The sequence below is a fragment of the Tauraco erythrolophus genome, chromosome 12 (assembly GCF_009769465.1).
Source record: "Tauraco erythrolophus isolate bTauEry1 chromosome 12, bTauEry1.pri, whole genome shotgun sequence".
NCBI lineage: Eukaryota > Metazoa > Chordata > Aves > Musophagiformes > Musophagidae > Tauraco > Tauraco erythrolophus.
This window is the reverse complement of record NC_141476.1, coordinates 19,645,974-19,669,480: the sequence shown is the minus strand read 5'-3', so window position 1 is coordinate 19,669,480 and position 23,507 is coordinate 19,645,974. Positions and strand designations below refer to the sequence as shown.

The following is a 23,507-nucleotide window of genomic DNA, read 5'->3' as shown; positions in this document are numbered from 1 at the left end:
ATTTCCTAGTGTCATTTCTAGCCCAAACATTAATTGTATTTGTTTTCTAGATCTAGGTTTGTAGGCGCATACATTTTGTCTGCTGTCACAAGTTAACTAACAAATTCTGTTGAGAAAATGTGAAATAAAACTGGAAGTGAAATTACTTACATTAAGCAGCCTGCAGCGAAAACTCCAACAAATTCAAGAAGGAACATTATAAAACTATCTGATTATTCCATGATAAACTACTCTTTCAGAACAAGTTTGGGGGGTTATGTTTTTTTGTCGTTTGTTTTTTTTTTGTCACAACCCCTTTTTTCTTTTAAATTCTACTTTGGAAACTCAACTGGCAATTCAAGGTAATAATTATATACTGAACACCCTCAACCTATTCAGTAATACTTGGTGTCTTCTATAAAGTACTCTTGACCTGCTGAAAGAAAGTATTTTCAAGTGAAGGACTAATGAGTCAGGGCCATAAACACAACCTCTCAAAAGCATTTTTTTCAAAACTATTCAAAGTACACAAACATCAGCAAAAATGTTTTCACAGAGAGTAAAACACATCACTTACCACGCGTTGAATTGGTCAAATTGATAAGTGAGGCACAATATACAGCACACGAGTCAAAATACATGTTGGAAAGATACTAAACTTTAATGAAATTAAAGACTTCTTTGAAGTCTACCATCTTGTCTACACTATTCAAATGTCTTGGGATTTGCTAGCTAATGCATTCAAGCTTCATGCATTTTATTTACTCCTTAGGCTACACAAGGCCTTAGAAGCAATCCTTTTAGATTAGCTTTGAAGCATACTGTCAGAATATCGTTCAGGAGCTTATATGGTCCTTGCCTTGTGTTGTGACCTTTAATTTTGATTAAGCTTCAGTCTCCACTACAGAAAGTGATATTCATGATATAAAGTGACTTAAAATCCACTTGGTAACACTAGCTGTCAAACACAATGAAGTAAAACGTAGCTTTGCAGATACACTCCTAAATAAACTGATGCTAAGAAAACAAAATTGATAAAACATACTTCAAACACTGCATTTATTAGAAAGGTGCATAGAGTTTATGCCGTTTCTTTTGAATACTTACATTTAAACTACAAACAACATACAAAGCTGGGTTACAGTATGTAATAAAATCAACAATGATTATCTAGTAAATTCAGTACAACAGAATATTCTACTGTATTTAATTTCACAAAACATTTCTGAAACAAAGGCACTTACAGAATTAAAAAAATGAACATATACTCTTTCAACCTTTAAAATTTTAATTCCATTCCCCCTCCCTTACGGCACTGTGGATAACTAGTTTGACATGGAGCCAATAACTACTTGGACTGACACATCAGCAGTACTTAAACTAAAAGTTTATAGATCAACTTCTCCATCTTTTCCATAAACACCCCATTCTCTTGACTATATGAAAACAAGTTTCAACAGGTTACATGGTGACAACTAAACAAAATTTGGTCCTACACTTTATTGTTAGTGATGATTAATACACTAATAATAAAAAAGTGTTTTTTTTCTGGTTAAGTGCTCCAATTATGAAGTGAGGAAAGTGGACCATTTTCTCTTCTTTCAATGAGATTTGTAACTGAAATAGTAATACTACTTCTAAAGTAGTTGCTTGTCTATTAATGATTCATCTCTTCATTTGTATACAGTTATCATCAGCGTATGTTCACTGAAGGAAAGGTCTAAATTTTCAAGCTCCTTAACCCCGTCCCTCATCTCCTCCCACTGCTCCACGTACAGTGGTGTTCAGGGTAATTTATTTGGTCTGTACAACATCTACAACAAAACTTCAGATTTTAGGACCTCTGCTAGTGTTGCCGATTTGCTTTCCTACTATCTTTTCCTTAGGGATGATGACAGATGATTGAGCCAACTTTTCATGACACTGCATTTTCCTTTCATTAGCAAAACACAACTCTACTAACACTGCCACAAACTGTAAGATTTGTCGCATCAGATGGAGGAAAGGAAGAGAGGTGCAGAGGAACCACCACCTCATGAAGCCCAACACCAGAACACTGTACCTGTCCTCCAAGAGCTGCACAGCAGCTGTGCTCGCTGTCTGCATTCCACTGGCCAGACTCCATCCAGGCAGCTACCCAACAAAGGTGCTAGAATAGTCTCTGCTCTCCTTCTATACGAACAGACAAACAGGAGCAGGATCTATAGCAAGGGAATTAATTCTGCCTGAATTATTCAGTGCCCTCCCACACATAAAAATTCCAGATTTCTAGGGAAACACTTCATCCTCCATACAGGAGACACTGTCCATTTTTGGTTGTTCTCATTAACTCCTAACAGTGTAATGAAGCACTGTCAAATTTCTCAGCTTACAAGGCAGGAAAGAGGAGGAACAGAGATACAGGGCATGCACCCTCTCTGAGTGCCTCCTGGCACCATTTCATGCTCTTAACTTCAATACTCTTAGAGAGATGTAACAGAAGGGTATAGGTTGTCATGAATCCCAATGCTAAAATCTTTCTACAAGTTTCTTCCAAAATACGCTGAAGACTTTCTTGAAGAAAGAATTGGAATAACCCAGAAATAAACTCAAAAATCAGGAAGAGAAACAAGGCTGCCTTTGACAGCAGCAGTTTCCATCCATCATAGGAGGTAAAACCATGCCACCATCAATGTTTTTCAAAGAGTAATACACCCCCCCAAAGGTAGAATCGCCGGACAAATGGCTTAATGGCCTCTCTAAAGCAGTAAAATCAGTGGATATGTCAAAATTATTCCACTACTTATGTCACAGTGATACGTACAACAGACTGGATAGCTGTACTAAGGAACAACAAAATGTATTTCAATGTTAGAAAAGATAGAATTGTAGAGGACACTAAAAAAAAAAAATCATGATTCGTTTGATCAATACAAGGTGTGTTAAGCCAAAAGCCTTGCTAACACTGGTCATGAGGATGTCTCAAGATGTTTCACAACTGCAAGCACTACCTTCTTGAAAATACATTACCTGTGACCAAATCCTACCACTCTTCCTTTCCCTAACTTCTCGTTCTCTGCTTAGCTTTACGGGAATGTTGAAGAAAGAGGGGGTTTAATCTCTCCTGTGTCCTGGGCTGGGATTTCTTATCCTCCCCCCACATATCATTCAAACGCAGACTGAGTTTATAAAGATCTGTCATCCCTAGGTTCCTGTCATCTACAGTTCCCACTACAGACAGACAGTGACAAACTCTAAGCATTTAAAAACCCAAATCTATTAGACATCCCATCTCTCCTGTACAATAAATTCCTTCCCTATGATAAGGCAGGACTGAGCACTGGCAGGTACTTCTGTTTAACGTATGATTAAGGTGCTAATTTTCTTTCAAACTCATCAACAACATATGACTTAAGTAAACTTGTCCAATAATTTTTATGAAGAATTCTCAGGTTTTCAGCTTTTGATCTATTTGTTTTCTTAAGTGGCAAAGAGTTTGGTTTTGTTAATTCCTAGCTCTAAATTAAAATGGCCTGAGAAAACACCCAATGACGGCTCAGTTTTTAAGCCTTAAAATTGGGAAACAACACAAGGAAATCATCAACTCATGCTATTTAGCACAGAAAAATGCAGCTAGTCCAAACACAATTAAACGTAGTTTGCTACCCCTTACTGAGGGCAAATGTGTTTCAAAAAACAAAAATTCCCTTTTGAATGGTAAATGAAATGTATTACATTTAAGCTAACAATACTAGCGTCAAAACAGGTAGAACATACATAACATCTATCAGGTAGTTTCTTAGAGATTAAGTTTTTATGTTTTAATACTGTGCAAAAGATTGCTACAGCTTTGGGTGTTTGATAATGCTTATATTAGACGATTCCTTTCAAAATTATTGCACAGTAAATGTTATTGTGGTTCTTATTTCTGAAATACTCCTTCTTCATGCTTTTCTCATTGTATATAGAACAAAATCTCTTTTTGTATTTGCTTGAGGTATAAATGAACAACTCCTGCAAGAAAAATACTTCTTTCTTGTACTTGAAGCATTTAAAAAAAAAGATACTGAATTAACTTTCACTTTACTTAGACAAAAGACTGCTGTCTTCCAGAAAAATATACTACAGTTGCATGGTGTAAACAGCACAAATTATACTTTAAAAAGTTTTGTATGCAGAAGCACAGTAGAAGATCTCTTCAATAGATGGGCTTCTGAGGATCCACATAAGCAGGGTTGTAAGGGGGCTGGCTGATTGGGTAAGGTGCTCCAGCACCAGCTGCAAAAGGAAAACACAAGGGAAAAACAGATTTGTACAATTTACATTCTGAATTCTACACCTATAATGGCAACTTCTGTTTTGAGCGCACAGTTAAGAGGTTGAACTTACCCAGCATCCTAAACGGACTTGAGAACAGTTTATGCTAACTCATAAAGCATCCACATTTCAAAAGATCACAAAAACCTTTGTTCTTGTACACTCCAGCATCACAAAAATCCCACGTGTGTGAGAACATGGTCAAAAAAACCCAAAGGAACAGATCTGGTCTGTTTAGGACTTTAGGATTCCTTCAGTGAGAAGGCTTTTCTGGTAGTGCCACCGAGTTAATTAAAAAGTGTCCCACCAGTGCTGAGCACATTAAAGAGCTTGACCTATATACTAGATGTGTGTATCACTCAGATATCCTTATTTTCTAGCATCGAGACAAGCTGCTCTCAAGCTGCACCTTGATTTTCAGGTCTGTCAAAGAGCACAAGTTAGTTGAAACAATGCAGCACCTGATCCCGATCGGATCCCTGGAACGTACAAGTGTGGTTATCTTTCACTGATCTTGTAAAGCGAGCGGGTTTGGCTCCTGTGCGCCAGAGCTGCTGTTCTCTCCCTTGCATGTGACCTAATTAAGAGACTCCCCCTTGGTTAATAGACAAGAGAAATAAAGGAAAGAGCTCTTGTTTTGAGACATTCTCATCTGGCAACATGGAAAGTGCTTCAAGATTTTCCCAAGGAAAAAAAATAAAATCTTAAGAACTAACAAACCAGCAACAGTTTGAGAAACCAGAGAGTGAGAAGGAAAATGACTAGTTTATTGGCTCCCTCACGTGATAAAGATGAAGCCAAAGCACTCTGGGGTAATCCCATAAACCCCAGAGCTTCTTCAGAGTTTACACAGAAAAACAAAGTCAACAGGCCTGCCAAGTCAGTGTTTTTATATGGGGGCTGGTTTGCGCATTGTTAATGTGCAATTTCTACCTGGTTTGCAAACGCTTAAGACCATGAACAGCCATTTCATATTTGAGTTTGTCCTGGTTTTGACAAAAGTCAGTTCTTGTTTTTAGCAGCTACAAGAGCTCTCTGTTTTGGTTTTAATCTGGGATTCATTACAGGAAGAATGCTGACAGTGCACTGATGTTTATAGTTGGTACTGAGACCTCAAGAACCTTTCAGCTTGCCATTTTTGCCAGTGTGCGGGAGCACAACAGGCTGGGGGGGAACATGGCCAGGACAAAGGGCCCACGACTGCCCTTATGACTTGAACTTAGACCCAGAACTGAGGGCCAGATTGGCCAACGGAGTATTCTGTATCATGCAATGTAATGCCCAATATATAAAAGAGGGCTGACGGGGAAGAAAAGCTTTGGCTCTTTTAGGGACTCTTCTCAGAGACGACTCCAAGTGCTCTCTCGCTCTCTTTTCAGGCCTTTTGCTCATCTGGGATTGCAGTGTCGGGACTTACCTATTTAAGAATCGTTTGTCAGGGTAGGACAGGCCTTGCTTACCGGCTGGTGAGCAATTACACTGTACATCACTTGTTTGTATGTGTTATTAGCATTATACATATATATCCATATATTATTACCATCATTATTACTTTTAATTTTGTATCATTATTAAATTGTTTTTATCTCTACTCATGGGTCTCCTTCCCTTTTCCCCTTTAATTCTCTCCCCCATTCCCTGGGCGTCAGGGAGGGCAAGCGAACAGCTTTGTGGCATTTAGTTGCCGGCCAGGCTAAACCATAAAGGAGCTGTCATGAAAGAGTTACTTTCTAAGGGCATTATCTCCTATTCAGGACTATAGTTTGCTTGTTACTTAGAAGGATGAACAGTGTGGTTTGTAAGAGCGCTTGAAGATCCTAGGACAGAAAACAGCCTAGTTTTGGCCCCTTTGAACAGCCAGAAGCCAACTGTTTAGAGAACAGCTATTCCCAGAAGCAGGAATTAGCAATAACAACAATAAAGCTGCATTAAAAAAATGCTGTGGAAGAAGGAAAGTAGAAGAAAGATTCCAATAATTCTAATGGTTAGTCATCAGCAAACTTGTCTGAAGTTGATCAGAGACTTGCTATTCTACAAACATAGTGACAAACGACTAGGAAATGTCATCTGTGTATAGATTAAGACATCTAGCAAACATTAGATTAGAAAGGATATGTAGAAAAACCCAACTACTATACATATGTTAACTGGACTTTGATTTTAATATGAATTTTCAACTGAATTAGTAAAGCATTCTACTGGATCCACTGACAGTCCCACATACCACCAAACTTTACCAGCTCAGCTCCAGCTACATCTCCCCTTGCAATACTTAACACAGAAACAGTGATGCGGAAATTTCAGCAAAGGTGAATTATAGGGTTCACCATAACTTGTGTCTTACATAATTTGTTTACATTTACACTAACATAGTCATAGAAAATAATGAATGTAAATAATACAAGACTGGCTTCAACACAACTCTCTTTAGCTATGTAAGAGATGAAGAAACACTCAGCGCTGCCTTACCTGCCACTGTTTCATGATAAGCTGGGGGTCCTGACGGCTGCATAGGGTAAGGGGGAGGATACTGAGCAGGGTACGGTGCTACCGGCATTCCTGGTTGTGGCTGGATAGCCACAGGCTGATATCCTTGATATGGGGCTACTGGGTAGTTGGGCGGCACTCCCTGTTGTTGGGGATAGGGAGCGTGAACCACTGTAGTGGAAGTAGTGGTGGCCACAACGGCTACAAACAAACAAAAGGAACATGATTAGTGCTGGTGGTTCTAGGAGATCACCTGGGACAGCCAACAACAGTAATGTAAAAAACATTCACACTTAAGATCATTGTCTCACTTCAAAATCTGGGTAATTTCATTTTCAAAGTTCCACGAAAGATTTAGAAATGTATGCCTCTGAATATCCTCCCATTGATCTCCGTGGAAATGAGAGCCTTCACATACTGGGATGGCAGCCAACGTATCTCCTTGTTTCTCAACCACAAAGAACAAAACTTTTTCTTGGACTCTTCAAAAACCAGGAACTCAACCCTGCAGCCAAGTTATCTATCATTTGGTACAAGACTGGAAAAACTGCTCATTTGTAAACGTCACCTGTTTTTAAGGCTTAAGGTGCTAAAAAACTCCTTTATTAGGTAAGGAGCTTCCTACCATGATTTCCCGAACGAGTTTCCTTTTGTATGTTGTCTATACACTAATACATCCATGTGTTAGTACATCTTTCTCTAAATAAACAGTCAGAAAGGCAAATACACATTAAGCCATCAATTTTTGTAGGAGCTGACGTTGGATCATTGGTTCATATCTCTTATGTGAGAGTACTGACACTTTTCTGATCAACTGCAATAATTTGTTTTCAAGATCTCTTTCCTCTTTATGCTAGTTACAGACTGCACTGTTGCAGTCCTGGGCCTCTGGTGTATTTTTCAGGTATATTTTTAACAGACTGGGGGAAAAAAAAAAAAAAATCATTCTATCCCCTGCTTACCTAAATAAACGAAAAAAAAAAAACCCACAAACACACCACACAACCACAAAACACCAAAAAAACCCAAAACCCACACACTGGAGGGGTGGGGAAAGAGTACTTCTAAACGCTTAGAAAATATCCCAAAATATCTTTTTGCAACTTCACATTCTGAAGCAGTTTAAATGCTTATTTTTATTGTTTAGGTATTGCAACTTTTGCAGCAGTGAGGTAAGGCAAGATTATTTTCACCTTTTATAGGAACACAATTTTCCAGGGGGGGAAAAAAAAGTAAATCTTGTACAAAGATGTGAAAAAGAAAATAAATATACAGGTACTTACGCCGTGGTCTTCGACATGCTTTATACAAACAGCAACACGAACAGGTGAGGCACAGAATAACAGTAACTATAATCACTGCACAAACAGTAACTCCAATCGCAACAAGGGTTCCAAAGCTGCAAGAAAGATACCACCAGAAGTATTAAGAGTCTTTCACACAAGTTTATTGCTCTTTAACCTAACCTTCTCTGTAGCAAACACACCGCTCCTCCTCCAATCTGTTACTCCACTTCATGCATTTGAATAAAAACCAATGGCGAAATGCAGCGCTGCACGAGGTCCGGTCGCTAAATCAGTGGAAGACGACCAACCTCTATCAAGGAGCGCGCTCCCCTGTGCATGAGAAGCACCCAGTGTGAGTCTCCGGTTCCTCTCATTTTAGTGACTGCGATTCTTGTTATTTTACTGCAACCGTGTGTCCCTTTATGTATTCCAAAAACACCACTCGGATAAGGTTTCAAAAATCACAAGCCTGATGACTTGATTTTCCAAGCATTACTTGACTGCTCTGAACACACGGGTAAGCACACCCGACATGAAGCACCCCAAACTTCCAGGTGACAGCATCTCCCAGGCCCAGTCTCCAGACAATCTTGGTACTGAGTAGACCTCTCCACACTGCAGATTCTTGGCTGGCTCCTTCATGTTTGTGAACAGTTGTTTCAGAAGCCACGTTTCACATGGTTTGAAAGACCTGAAATTCTGTCAACTTCACTGCAACAACAAGTACGTTATGCTACATTACAGGAGACAGAAACACTGTCTTAACCACCAAAAGCTAGTATGGAAAGGCCAGAGATTGCGCCAGCTTTAACCTCTGTGATGAGTACCAAACGATGGAGGCAGACGATTGTTTATAAGTTCTGTTTACCACACAGAGAAGAAAAAGTAACTCTGTAAGGCACTCCATACCCAGTGACAATTCCTTTTTAAGTGTTAATTCGCAAGATTTGTTTCCTACTGTCTGAAATCAATAAAGTCCTTCCTCCATAGAAGCCAAAGTCTCTAGCACTTTTATTTCTTTAAAAAAAACACACCATGCATCAGTTTTGGGAACAATTGCAGGAAGTCAGTTTTAATGAACAACAAGCTCTAAAATAATTAGTAGAGAGCTGGTTTTATATCCATCCTGTTTTTGCTTCTTCGTACAGATTCTGGCTACAGAACTCTCTAGGTTTTTTTCCTGCTCAGTTTCCTGTTAATAGCTTTAAACAAAATGACACATCTGCAGAACCTCCAGTAATTTTCACTTGGCTACCAAACAGCCATCAAATGTGAAAATTGGTTTTGAACATCAATGGCGCTGGAAGGCTAAGTCACTGACCAAAAAAAAAAAAAAAGCAAAGCACTCTACTATCCCTAGCCCAAATTCAGAAGACCTCACCTCAGTCTTCTAGAGCAACTTAACCCTCAGTAAACTGGACACTGAAGATGGGCATTGACAAATAAACCAGCTTCAATTCAAAACGTGGTTTTGTCCCCTAAAAGAAGTTCGACCAATTTTATTCTGTTTCTGCCACAGCTAGAAGAAAAGGCTTGGGTCACATCTCCTTCAAGAATGGGAGCAACGATTTTATCTAACTGTAACTGTATCTAACTTGCGCACTGATTTTTGTGAAGCACTAAATGTAACACCACGGATTTACTCCTCGAGTACTAAATCTAACACTGGGGACTGCCTAGGGTCACTGAACCTAAGCAGTTACATGTAAAACAGGAAGCAGGAACTGCTGCAGCCTCCTGAAGTCACAGAAGCCATGTCAGAAACACTGCCAGGAAAGCAAACGGATGATTGCAACACAGCTGAAAAATGTAAAGACGCATGCATGCTTTGTCACCTTTATCTGCACCTTTACAGAACGTTTTTCCTATGCTGACTTGGACACGCAAACTCATTCCTAACCATGCAGCTTTTAAGTGCTCTCCCCATCCTCACGAGCATTAGTTTCACTTCAGCACAGTAAGCTTCCAGCCAGCTCATCTCCATCCAAAAATCCCATTTCTTTCAAGCCTGGTATAAAAAGGAAGATACAAATGCAATTTCAATTTGGGAGGAAGAGAAAACATGCACAGTGGCACCACATCCTGAAACACAGGCTGCCTCCTGCCCACGAGGCCAACAGCAAAGAGACATCAAGTTAGTTTGAAAACACAAGCTGAATACTTGTTTATGCAGAAATGGATGAGACTTAAGAGTGACCTGTGGAATTTAGATTAATTATACAGGGTCCTTACTAAATATTATATAAATCCATATATACACTGGAGAAAAAAAATAAAAGAGAGAAGTGTGCACAATGGATTCATACATTAGACTTAACCACTTTGATTGCAATGTTCACAAGAAACCAGCATGAATGCCTGTTACAAACTATGGACACCTCTCCAAACTTCGTGGCAGAAAACCTTAGCTACAATTACTGCTACTTGTGGAGTGCCAACAGCATCTTCCTTGCTTTTGTTCCCAGCTTCCCTATCAATCCTGAAAGGGCTCTCTCACTAGAGAAGTTAACATTTCCATTAGGCACAATTATTACCAAGCAACATTAGCAGAGACAACAAAGGAAAAGAGTCTCCTACGTTCTCTCTTGGGCTTTTTCCCCAGTAAAGCAGGAAAAAACTTTTCTGCTAGTGAACTATGTCAAGGAAAAAAAACTCTTGTGTCAAGGAAAAGAGATTACACCTGATAAAGGCAATCATAATTCTTCACTTCCACAGACAATGAAGCTCTCTGAACTTTAGCAAAGGCTGGGCAAAATCAAACAAATTTAAGAAATGGAGAAAACAAAGTGGAGAAATGTCTACTTATCATAAATAAACTAGCACAGCAAGAAACTGGCAGAGAGCCCTTATCTTTTGTGACCAAATTCAGTTCTGATAAGACAAGAGAGAAAACAGCACAAGCCCATCTGCAGCCAAACTGGCCACCAACAGATAAACACTGGTCAGTTTGAAGCACAGGCTCCATTTGCTTATTTGTAATAAAGTTTTCTGCTCACTGAAGCACATATCTCATTGTTTGTTTATTATGTCTAATAAGGAAAGCGATAAAAGCAAAACTCAGGGAAAAAAAAAACCACCTTATCCTTATTTTCACCAAGTTGTTAGAGATACCCTGTGCATTTTCATCATCTGTTTGTGTCATTGTCACAACACAATGACAGCAAGAGCTAAAAGGAGACACATCTGAAGTACAGGTGTGTCAGGCACACATAACACACTTCAGAGTGCAGTTCTGTGTTGGTGTGTGTAAACGCTGTGATTCAGTTCTACTCACTGAAACACTGTGTGATTACTACAGACCAAAATTATAAGCCTTCAGAAACAGCTCAGTGAGTGAAACAACAAACAGGAGTTAGCTCTTCCCAGAGCTTTCTAAGGAGTGTATACAACTGGATTACTGTAGGCATTTTTATCACCTACTTTACAGCAGAAGCACAATGTTCCTGGAAGTGCTTGGGCTCATGCAGACTAAGGTCTTGAAACAACAGAAGGTAGTGTGACACTTAAGGAAAACAAAGCAGTATGTGCTATTAACTTGCAACTTGCTGCATCAACACTCTCTCTCAACAGGGGAGCTCTTAAAAAATACTTTTTTCCAATAATTTCTATTGATAATCAAAACCAGCAATACTCTCTTGGAACATCTGAATGGTCAGGCACTACCTTACTGCAACAATGTCTATCCTTTTACTGCCCAAAGAGTGCTGCCCTGAGCACTTCTTCCTGAACATTCAGTAGTATCCCACTAGTAAAACCACTGAAAAAAGTGCAGGAAGGCTACCAGTAACAGAAGATGTTACTCAAGGAGGCCAGAATTGTGCTCAGCATACTTCATTGAATAAACCGTCTAAGCTTCAGGAGATAAGATATTCCAGATACTGAATAAAGACTCTGTTGCAGCATGCTAACTCTAGAAAGCCCATATTCCTTTCTTAAACTATTGCTTCATGTAATTGCCTTCACTTGATGAATCTGTCTAAAAGAACTTAGAAAATATTTGGAAAAAGTATTCACATTAAATGATAATTTAATTACCAACTTTTAGCATTATACGTAAATGAATAGACAGAAGGGACTCTGGCTTAAAGATTCTTCTACTGAATGGTTAATTGAGCAACGAAAAAAAAATAAACAAAAAAATCAAACCAAAACCAAACAAAAAAAACCCACACCTTACACCCCGCATTCTGCAAACTGACATCAGAGTGCAGAAATCAGGGTGGCCACAGCACCAGAGTAGAACGCTCTGCTGGCATCAGCTTGAATGCAGGTTTCCAGACTCCCACATTATATATACCATAGTTTCTAAATAAAGCACACTGTTATAAACAGCTTGAGCTCATTCACTGCCATTTCCTGCTTCTTTCTCTTCACATAAAAGCTAACTTCTGCCAATAATTTACAGAAAACAAAATTGAGAGCAAACCCAAACCTAGCAGCAGTTTTACTGCAGCAATGATAAACTGCAACTGCTCATAAAAATCCATGAGCAAGTACATACGAAGAGATGACTCCCTGCCCTGTCCTACCACCTCCATCCTCCTTTGCCCTACGCCACTTCTGCCCCTCTTCTCTCACCTTTGGAAAGCACTGAATTGCCTATGGAAGGAGCATACCTCACAGACTCACCTTACCTTTCAAGTTTTTTAATTATTCAAAACATGTATCAGCTCACATAAAGGGATTTTTGTGATTAGTGCCCGTTTTACCCCTTTTGGTACTGAATGAGATGCAACGGACGTATTAAAATGAGAGAATCAAACCCAGGATCTAACCAGTGCTATTTATAGAAGTTAATTCTCAAGGCAATTGTTGTTCATATTGGAGATCTCAATCTTAAACACTGTCAAGTGGATAAAAACGTAAAATGCTTTGAGTGTATTTAAGGCCTTTTAAAATATCCAAGCGTCAATTCCAGTAACATATTTTTAAACCTCTTTAATAGTTTGAATCACTTCGGTTGGTGACATTTTGTAAGCCCTGCTGTAAAGGAAGTTTTTGCATATCTATGCATTCATGACAATGGGATACACTGCAAATTTTGTCTTTAAAAAAAAAAATATCCAAACGAACAAGACCACCTAGTTCTGAAAAATTAGCTTAAGAAGCCTATTTATTTCACAAGTTTTCATCTATTCCAAGATTTGGTCCATGCTACAAGAAACATGTTGGCAGTGCCCTTTTCAAAAGCATGGCTGCTTTTAAAAACAAACACTTAAAAATACTGAGTTATGGCTGTAACGCAGGGTGGTCTGGAAAGGCTTCAGAAAATAACTTAGGCCATTCTTAAAAGTCTGAAACAACTGACTACACACATATTCTTTACTTCTCCAGAAAAGGACACAGTTCCCAGAAACATGGCAGAATGGTAAATGCCCAGACCTGCCCTGACTCAGGTATAGGGCATGACCAAACAAGTCCCCACATTGAGATGCTTTCCTAAGTCCAACATTTTAGTCACAGTCATACAATGGCACATACTGCCTCTAAGGCTTAGCAGGAAAATAAAGGATAAACCTTTTTTTTTTTTTTTTTAAGAAAAAGCAATATGAGTTCCCAAGAGTTTTTCAGAGGGATTAGTTTTTACACCTTCACAAACAACACATTTCCTCAGTTTAATATTTTAGCATGAAGATTCAAAACATAAGAACCACTTTGCTAGACTACAAAAAAAACCAAACACAACAAACCAACATTTATGACTACACAGAAAGCAAACTCCTGTGAGGTTGACACAGCCCAGCATCAGCCAAGACAGCTTTGGCACGAGAACCAATACTAAAGCAACAACAATAATGCCCTGGCAAGCCAAGAAGCCCTGCAACTGCAAAAGGGCCACAGAAAAAGAGAATGCAAGAGTCTTGAGAAAAAAGTTTGTTAAACATGTACTGAATGAGTCCTTTTTCTATTTCTTCAAATAGGAAGATGATGTGGGTTACTTCAAGCCCAAAATACTAAACTTTAATTTAATACACAAAGACCTACTGGAAGCAAAGCTAATTACTACTTTTTTTTTTTAAGATACTAACTTCTCATTTTTTCACGTAACAGGTTTAGCACAAGTTCTTAAACAGCCTATATGAGAAAGTGGCAGGGAGGGAACTTCCTGGAGTTTGTGGTTTTACTCAGACATCCAAGACCCAGATCCAACAGGTTTTTATGGAAGATGTATACAAGCATCTCATCTTGGTCTATAAACAGTTCACTTGTACTAAATATGTCTATTTACATAAATCCCTTCGTAATGCATACTAAAAATACAATTTTCCAGGGAAGTTCCCCAGGAAATCTGCTGTTGTACATTTTGCAGACAGTTGAGAATAACTGTTATAGGGAACTGGCACATTAAAAATAAGCACGTAACAAAGGGGAAAAGTCAGAGCTGCATTCAGAGGGACTAAAGTCTTTCACCAAGAGTGCAAGAACTAATACTGCAGCTTCATGAGGGTCACAAGACAATTTCAGACAAGTCCATTGGACCCTCAGCACAAAAACTGTCCCTAAACACAATGCAAAGCATTTGCTTCTACAGACAATAAATAAATTTAAAATGCTCCTTTAGTGCAAAAAGGGAATGTAGATTCATTACAGGCACCGATATTCAAGGCAAACAAAGTGAGTCAGTTCCCCTTCTACCATTAGGATGCCAGTTCAATGACACAGGATGTTACCCCCCCCCTCTAAAATTTGCAACCAACACAAAGATAACGAGAGGGATTTTTCCAAAATGGTTAACTGAATTAATAGAGCAAGTTTAACCGAAAAAATCAAGTACTGCAAAAAAATTTCCCCACACAAACAAGTGCAGTACTACGCATTTGCTACTGCCAATACCACGCTAATTCTAGAATGCAGATTTAAACAACTAATTAAAAACTAACATGGTTAAAGAGTTAGAGTTTTAAGTAAATTTAAAAATAAACATTTTTTTCTGGTAAATTGTAACCCAGTGCATGACTTGCCAAACACACTGAAACTGCAATCAAAGGAAGTTTAGACTAGGTTACACCCACCAGCTTTGCTTACCATGTAACCCAGCTCTTACGTGAAACACACCTTTTCCTTTACCCACACTACTCATTTAAAAGTTAGAAACGCTGCGTTCAGGCAGAAGTAGAGTTTAAATTAGGTAAATTAATTATCCTGTACTATGATCTGACATACTGCGTCATTCTCCCTCTCTTCAAGAGCATTACTCACCCAGCACAACAAGGATCATCAAGGAAAATCTATCATTGCACAAGTAAGACAGACCTCTGCAGACCAGTCACATCTGGCCGACCATTACTTCTCCTTTCAAATGGTATTCATCATTAACAAGACCTTCACAAAAAAAGTCACAAAAGTGACTTTGGTGGCTGGTTCCTTCCATAACTTAAAAAAAATAGAGGTTTTAGGTTTACCTCTCAGTGGAATTGAGAGCCAAAGGTCACGCTAGTAAACACAGAGGGGAATACCACATTAAAAATGAATGGTATAACATGTTTTTAATAAAAATGGACTTTGTCAAAAGACCAATGATTGCACAATTGCTAATTTCCTGAAATTAAACTCATTTGTTCATTTCACAGAAAACACTACAACTGCAGTTTTAAAAGGCTGGGCAACTTAAGGATGTTCTCCGCCTCCCATAACACATCTACAACACAATCTATCCCAAACACATCTGGCTACACCTCGGATATTTTATGGAAGTATATGAAGTGGCAGAGTTGGAGCTACGTTTGCAACCCACATGCTCAAATTTTCATAGATCCTACTAAACAACAATAGTGGTCTTTTAACCATGTTTCGAAGGAAGGATTCTCCTGTTTCTTAGGCTACAGGACCCTTCTCTGGGGGTTACACCCTGCCTGGGCTGCTTTTACAAGCTCTTAGAGTCAACTTGTATGTTAAAAATTGACTGTTTTCAGAGTTACACTGTGTAGAGGCACAGCAAAGCCCCCAGAGTTAGAAGAGAGAACACTCTACCCTAGAAAGTACATCGTCAATGAAGTACACACCCACAGAAAAATGAACTCCTGAATGCAATCCAAGTGATTAATCTTACTATGTTTTCACATGTTTAGGCCAGGTTGTCTTCCTTTTTTTGCTGTGAAACAGTCTTCTGTAGCTAGAAGAGAGCACGCTAACCCAACCATACATATCTGCCTCTTGAGCCAGGACAGCTTTTTTCAATCTCTCCTTCCATCTTGATTTCAGAGTAAATGAACCCTCATGAGCATTAAGCCCACTACCTGAAGCACGATTAATGAAACAATTAATGGCATCTCACAACTGCTTTGTCAGCTTTAAGTAGCTTCTTCACCGAGAAGACAATGAACACAAAATCAACCGCTCTATAATGCAAGTTACAAATTGTGCAAGCTTACATTTACTTTTCCGGCTAGTAAAAAAACATAGAACATTTTTAAATAGCTTCAAATCCAAATCCCAATTGTTTCTAGACAAGTAGCTTACATTCCTTGGTGAGATTAGCCTGTGTCTGAATGCAAGAGTTACAGAATGGGCTCTGTATGCAGTTTAACTCATTTATTACAGAAAATATTAAAGACCAGCACCGGAAAAGAAATCCTCTGCTCATAAAACAGAGACTGCTTACATTTCTAGAAGTTCTTTTCCAATGAATAATCTTCCGAATTTATTTTCTTATCATTGGCAACCTATTACAGATGCTGGAGCATTCAAATACATTGAAGTGTAAAGTGAAGTGCCTGATAGTGATAGGGCAGGGGGAGGAGAAAGGGGGTATAGTTCAGTATCACAGTATTTTTTACTTTGTCTATGGAAAAAACATGCTTAAAAGCATCTAAATTGAGAGACAGCAAATTAGGATAATCGTGTCTTCCACAGTTAGAAATTTACCAGTTTTGCCAACTTATACAGGTATCAGGAGATTGCAGATGCTGCATTTCAAAGAAAAGTGGGCAGAACAACATGGACTTTGCCCATTTCACAAAAGGAGAACCAAGCCACAAGACAACACCCTGATCAGTCCATGGCAAAACCCAAAGGAGCGCATCCCCAGTCTAACAAGGCTGGCTGAGGCTTCCCAGGAAGACTGCCATTCTGCCTCTCTCTTCTCACAAGGATGAAGAAAGAGCCTTTTCCCAAGCATCACTGTATCTGTTACGCAATCTGCTGTAACTTCAAGGCAGAAGTTAATTCAGAAACAGAGTCAAATTGACTGTGCAAAAAGACAATTTGAAGTTTTGTTTCCCTTTAGAAAGACCGGTATCAGCTGCCCCAACTACGTTATTTTCTTCTGTAACTCTAATACAGATGTTCTGAATTGCTTCACCTCCTTAAACAACTCAAATACTTCACAATTAGTTGAACTGTGGATGAGTCATCTAATTTCCTCTTCCAGTAAGGATCAGTATTGGAAAATTGGCATACCAAGGCTAAATAACCATGTTACTGATGCGAATTATGACAACTGCCGTTCCAGTGAATCAGTGCTCTCCTTTTTGCAGTTTCTTAAAGCAGTAATACTACGTATTGCAGAATGAAAGGGGAAAAACAACTAAAATAATCTTGCCACTCACAATCCATCTTTGAAACTAGAGCAGAGCAGGGGAAAATCCAGTAGTCAAATTAAAAGGGGGAAAAAAAAGTGAAACACCTTCCAGTAATAAATCCTTGCCACAATGCATTCACATTAGCAGCAAAAACTGTAGAAATTGTGTATAGTCATCTTACATGTAAGGAAAAAACGGTGGCAAATTTAGCAAGTTTAGTCATATGAAACTAATGCCGCCACTCTGACCTAAAAGCTCCAAATTATCTTTAAGGATTGACTAACAATGGAAAACACCTGAATCTGAGTTAATGCTGACTTTTATACTTTTCCTAAAATGCTTACATTTGCTTCCAAATACAGTGTTCTGGGAAGCAGAATGCTCTCAAGTACTTGGAAGTATGTTATTAAGATGCTCCAAAGGAATGTCATTTATTGTCTTTAAAACGTCCACAAGAACATTACAGGACATGAACTGCTTGCACTGTGAACTGCACTTAATAGGGTAGCTCCAAGTGCCTTGCACCCTTCTTGCCTCAACAGCCCTTTTAATCAATATCAAATACTGAAAGATAATAACATTAAAGGATACTAAAAAAAAAGAAACCTACTGAAAAACTGGTGCTCTGCCTGCACTTCTGCAGAAGACCTCAGAATAAACACAGAGGGGGGCGAAAGCAAAAGCACAAGCAAACGAAAAACTCCTCAGTTAGACAAGACAATGAAGGACATACCACCACTAATCCTTCCCTAACACTGCCCCACAGAATTAGAGCATAATTGTGGCAGGTTTTCCAAGCAGGAAGAAGAGACACTTCAGTTCACTTGGCCCAGTGGCAAGTCCACACGCAGCTTGTGACAAGCCCTCAGAGAGGTGAAATTCTCTTTAAAAAGTCAGGGTTTATAAGCAAAGTGCCAGAGTGGTGACTTGATCTAGGCTTAATCCTGATGCAAGAATGAGGAACTAAACGCCTTCTGATCCTTAAAGCCAGGAAACCATCACCTCCTCCTTGTGAAGGGCGGTGTTAAAGGTGGTATTTGCAACTCATGAGAAAGAACAGGGCACTAAGGGAAGTTGCCCTTTGCTGCCTCTCCTCCTGTTGCAAAGTATTTAAAAAAACACGCTCATCTTGCTGGAGATACGAAGAAACATCTCAACTGACATCAGTCCTCCTCTCCACACAGTAAAATACTGAACAAAGACAATCATCAAGAAGCCATGTAAAACTTGTCTTCTTTTAAAAGAAACCGGCATGGAGCGAGAGGGTGGTGTATACTCTGCAGACAGAAACCAGGGCCAACTCTTCCAGAAGGAATACAGTTTACAGCTTGCTTAAAAAAAAAAAAAAAAAAAAAAAAACAAAAAAACCCAAACCACAAACCAGCAGACACCACACAAAAATCCGCACAAAGTCTGTAACGAAACAGATATCTACACAGTGTCCCACTGACCGCAGTCACAGAAAGCCCTACTCACTTACATTCCCGATGTCGAAACACCCTAAATTGGACACTCAAAGTCACTAATCACTTTGGAAAGAGCTGGGATGTGGTTTTCCTCTGGAGTCACATCTAGGAGGCTTTTCAAGGGCAATATTTCTGTGAATAATTACCATCTTTCTATGAAAATTACCTAGCCAGAAAGTAAGTTTGGTGTTAAGTCTAGGCCTTCGCACAACACACTGATTTGTCAAAGCTGGATTATAGCTGAAAGGAAAAAGAGGTATCACAAACAACCCGTTTTCTCAAGGTGAGACACCAATGATTCTCTCTTTTTAGGCATTCCATAGCTGAAAACAGAAATCATTAAAGCAGCTTAGCTGCTGCTTTTTTGGGAACGTTTTCTGTCATTTGCAAACGCACCTTTGCAGATTGTGGGTTTTGGTTACAATTCCTTTAACAATTGTGCAGCTTTTTCTTGTTTTGTTTGTTTTTTAAAAGACTATATTCTTTCATTTTCTGTGGTTTTAGTCACTATGCTTGCTGGCATGGAAAAAAACATATTTCTTACGTTCCTTATATCTCACCTTAATTACTCCAGCAGATTCAGTATCTCTACAGCCCCAAAGATGGGTTTTTTTTTGTCTTTCAACTAAAAGCTCACCAAGAACTAACGCGGACTGCGAGACGAGGCTCACGCCCGCTGTACTTGAACCACGCATTTCGCGATACGTACGACAGCTCTGCCCGCCTAGCAGAGAAGCGGCATCCCTCCTCCGAAATGCTTTGTTACATCAGCCCTTTCCTTGTGGAAGCCTACCGGGTCAGAAGAGACCCAGGCTCCGAGAGGCTCCCGTACCCGCTTCAGCCCGGCGCCCACCACGCCAGCGCCACCATTAGGTGCCCCCAGCGAGGCTTCCTCCTCCCTGCCGCGCCCGGAACGCGGAAAGATGTGTCTGTAAGGGACACCTGGTGGGGAGCTCCGCTCGGCGAGCACGGCCCCGACAACCCGCCGCACCACGCCATTCCCAAAAGGCGAGGGCGACGCCGCCTGCGCGGCCCCGCTCGCTGAAGGCGGCCGGCTCCGCAAACAAGAGCGGCGGTGCCGCGGGGCGGGAGGCAGCGCCTGCCCTGCCCAGCCGGGCCGGGCCTGCCGCAGCGGCACGGCGAGCCCCCGCGGCAGCCGCGCGGAGCACCCCCCGACCCCGCTTACCCCATGCTCGCCGCCGCCTTCGCCGCCGCCGCCGCCGCTCGCCCGGCGCCCGCCGCGCAGCCCCCGCCCCGCTTTCGTCACGCCGCTCGCCCCGCCCCCTTAAAGGGCCCCGCAGCGGCGCCTGGGGGCCCCGCGCACCTTCCGCGGCGGCGGAGCCCTCCCTGCGCGCGCAGCCGCCTCCCCCCCCCCCCCCCCCCCCCGCCCCGCGGGCCGCCCTGCAGCCGCCTCCTACCCCGCTGGAGTCTGCGTCCCGCTTCTCGGCGATCGCTGGGAGCGTGAACTATCCAAATTTACTCAGATGTATCGGGCGTTCCTCGCTCAGAATTAATCCCGGTTCTCTCTTCGTAGTCGTCCACGCTGGGAAAAGCAGAAACGCTTTACAGCGGGACTCTTCTCATCACCGGTGCAATGTGCAGACTTAGAATAATTTATTTAGCCAGAGACCGCAACAGAACGATGAACATTGGTAAAAACTAAGTGCAAAAGATGCCAAAAAGCAAGGAGATGCTTCAAACAGCTTCTCTCACTGACCCACTATGGACTTAACGCGTCAGTACGGAAGAGTATGGAGCAAGTGGGCTCATGCTTGAGAGGGCAGCCTCCCGTTCAGCACTAAGAAAACAGACTACTACCTACAGCGACCATTACAGTCTAAACAGCACGATGCAACCTCTTCCTCACACCTCTGCGTCTAACATTCTGACACGGACATGGAGTTTGAGTGCTCCACGTTCTTAACACACCCGTCAGTATTTCTGTTTTCGTGTTCTGTTGGCACGTATTGAGCACACAATGAAGAACCTCTGAACAAGCGTCATTTTAAAAGCTGAGATTTTGCATGGCTTACCTGGGGCCAAAAGAAGTGTCATCATCAGGGTCTGAAAAAAACTGCATGTAATGTATGTTGCTTGAGTCAGAGGTCCTGCAGTAAAAGAACTCATCTCAAAAACGGAATTTATGACTTACTCAAGTACCTGGCTAAGTTCCAAATGCTTATGAGAGGTAATGCACACTAAAAAGAGAAAGATTAATTTTGTCATTCTCGAAAGAAAAATTAAACAGTAAAAGTATTTGAAAATGCTTAAGAAAACACATGAGTTCATGCATCAGTTTGTCCACCTCACTGTTCCCATTTCACAGGCAAGTTACCGGCAGCAATGCAGATGCCTGATAGAGCCAGACGCAGAGCTGAAAGGTCCCTTTCTAAGTTTTTAACTATTAAACCGTGTATTTTTGTCATTTGATGATGATATAATCATAGCGTGCTGTATACATTCAGTTTGCCTCGTACCTTACATCAAGCAGATCACACTGAAATTGTTGTTCCTCATCAAATTTTAAGAGTATATTAGAGCAACAGTACTGATGCACGCAATCTCCACAGCAGAAGTTGGGACAGGATTTTGCAGGTTGTGCCTTGCCATGACGATCAATACATGCCTGACAATCCTCACCCAAAACTGAAAAAAGTAGTTAGTAACTGAAGAAATAACCATATAAAGTCTCTTTCTTATACTGAGCAGCTCACCCAGCTTAACATTTAACTATGTTTCAAGTATTTTGGTTAGGTTTTAGAAATCAATTATTCTCTTTAGAGTGTAGCAAAGGCGAATACTTACTCCTTGCACATCAAGTATCTCATCTTCGTCAAGTAGCTCTTCCCAACTGTTCACACATACGTAAAGGACTAAACTGCATGCAAACGAGATGCTCTGTCTGGTGATTCTCTCTTCACTACATCTGCCAGTAGCTACAAAGTCACTGAAAAGACTCAAAGAGCCAAGTGACTAGCCAGGTCTGTTAGAAATCCCACACCAGCCCTAAGATCAGTTAGAGGAAAACTTTAACCTTTCCTAGATACTTGACTTGTTGCAGAACATGCCACACAACCGCATTCACTGCAGATTTAGGTTTCCATGGGACTTGGTCGTTTCCACCTGTTGCTTTGTTTACTTTGTGGAAAATCCTAATCCTGCTAATTCATGGCATGGATTTATGACAGAGATGTCATAAATCAGAGACTCCTAGGACTGAAATTGGTCAAGTGGCATCTTATCACTCACTGCGAGCCTCAACCAGTGCAGCTACAATGGTAAGGAAATGGAGATGTTCATGTACTAGGATGGATTTCTTGGGGGACATCCCATGCTTTTCAGCATTGCATTGGGCTGATACACTCCTTGACATACTGAGTGGTTTTTCTCTCTCTTTGCCCTCTCAAGCCTGGATGACTGCAATATAAGAACAGCGTATTAAAAGCTTCCAACTGTCACATAAAAATGCTTCTCAAAGCCTAAGCAAAAACCATTTCCCAATAAGAATCTTTAGCAAATTCTCATTACCGTTTTCAGGGATAAATGCTGGAGTCAGCTGGTTTCTATTCCTCATTTTCCTTCTTATCATATATCACATTAACAAGACATACCCTGATATTTTGCTCCTAAAACCACACTCCATCCGAGAAGCTCAAATTACTTCAGCCGTAAGGGGTATTTCCTGGAGTATTTAAACTGATTTTTCCATTTGAAAACTGAGTCTTGACTCTCTGGAACCAAGACATACCTGAGTATTTCAGCCAACATTAACAAGAAAAAAAAAGTTCCAAGGAGTTAAATGTGGAGATTCATTAAACATAAGCAAAGAGGAACTTCTCCTGTACCAATACGAATACCCCAGTACTTTTGCTAATGAGTTTACACATCCTTATGTGTAAACTTAATTAAATTTTTCCTTGGCAGATACGTAACGTCAGCTGGCAACTTTCTCCTCCCTCTATCACCAATAAGGAAATGATAGGTAGCTAAACTGATTCGAAAATACCTTGTGAAATTACATACAAAACAAGGCAACCAACAAAATTACTCCCTCCACCTCACAATTGCACACAATAAAATAACAATGGAAACCAAAGGTCTAGGCCAGGTGTCAGGTGGCTGAGCTGAGCTGACAAGGGCCAAGCATACCAAAAGAGAAGAATCTGGCTCTTCTACTTTGTTCCTCTCTTCTTCCATCAGCTGTGGCACCCATGAGACTCTTCCTCAACTGATTCAAGTCACCAGGAGATCAAGTAGGGGCTTGTAGGACTTCTTTCCCCAGTTGGTTTTCTGACAGGTTAATGATTTGAATCACTCCAGAAGAGATCCAGCATACACCTAACCCAGCACAACACAAGGGCTAAGACTGAAGGAAGCAGAAATGACCTTCTGTTTTAGCACACCTGCTACCAAGGGGTTCATCCTATCCTGTATAACAGCAGCCTGATGATTTCACACAATCAATACCACAA

General features: G+C 40.5%; 1 protein-coding gene across 1 annotated transcript; it reads right to left on the bottom strand.

Annotated features, from left to right (window-relative positions):
• Positions 1 to 4,067: 4,067 nt before the first annotated feature.
• Positions 4,068 to 20,244, bottom strand: SHISA5 (shisa family member 5). Its single transcript, XM_086618976.1, has 4 exons — positions 20,222 to 20,244; positions 8,046 to 8,161; positions 6,745 to 6,963; positions 4,068 to 4,236 (listed from the first exon to the last, which is right to left on the bottom strand). The coding sequence occupies exons 1-4, from the start codon at positions 20,224 to 20,226 to the stop codon at positions 4,157 to 4,159; spliced, it is 420 nt and encodes a 139-aa protein (XP_086475102.1). The 5' UTR covers positions 20,227 to 20,244; the 3' UTR covers positions 4,068 to 4,156.
• Between the last annotated feature and the right edge of the window lie 3,263 nt (positions 20,245 to 23,507).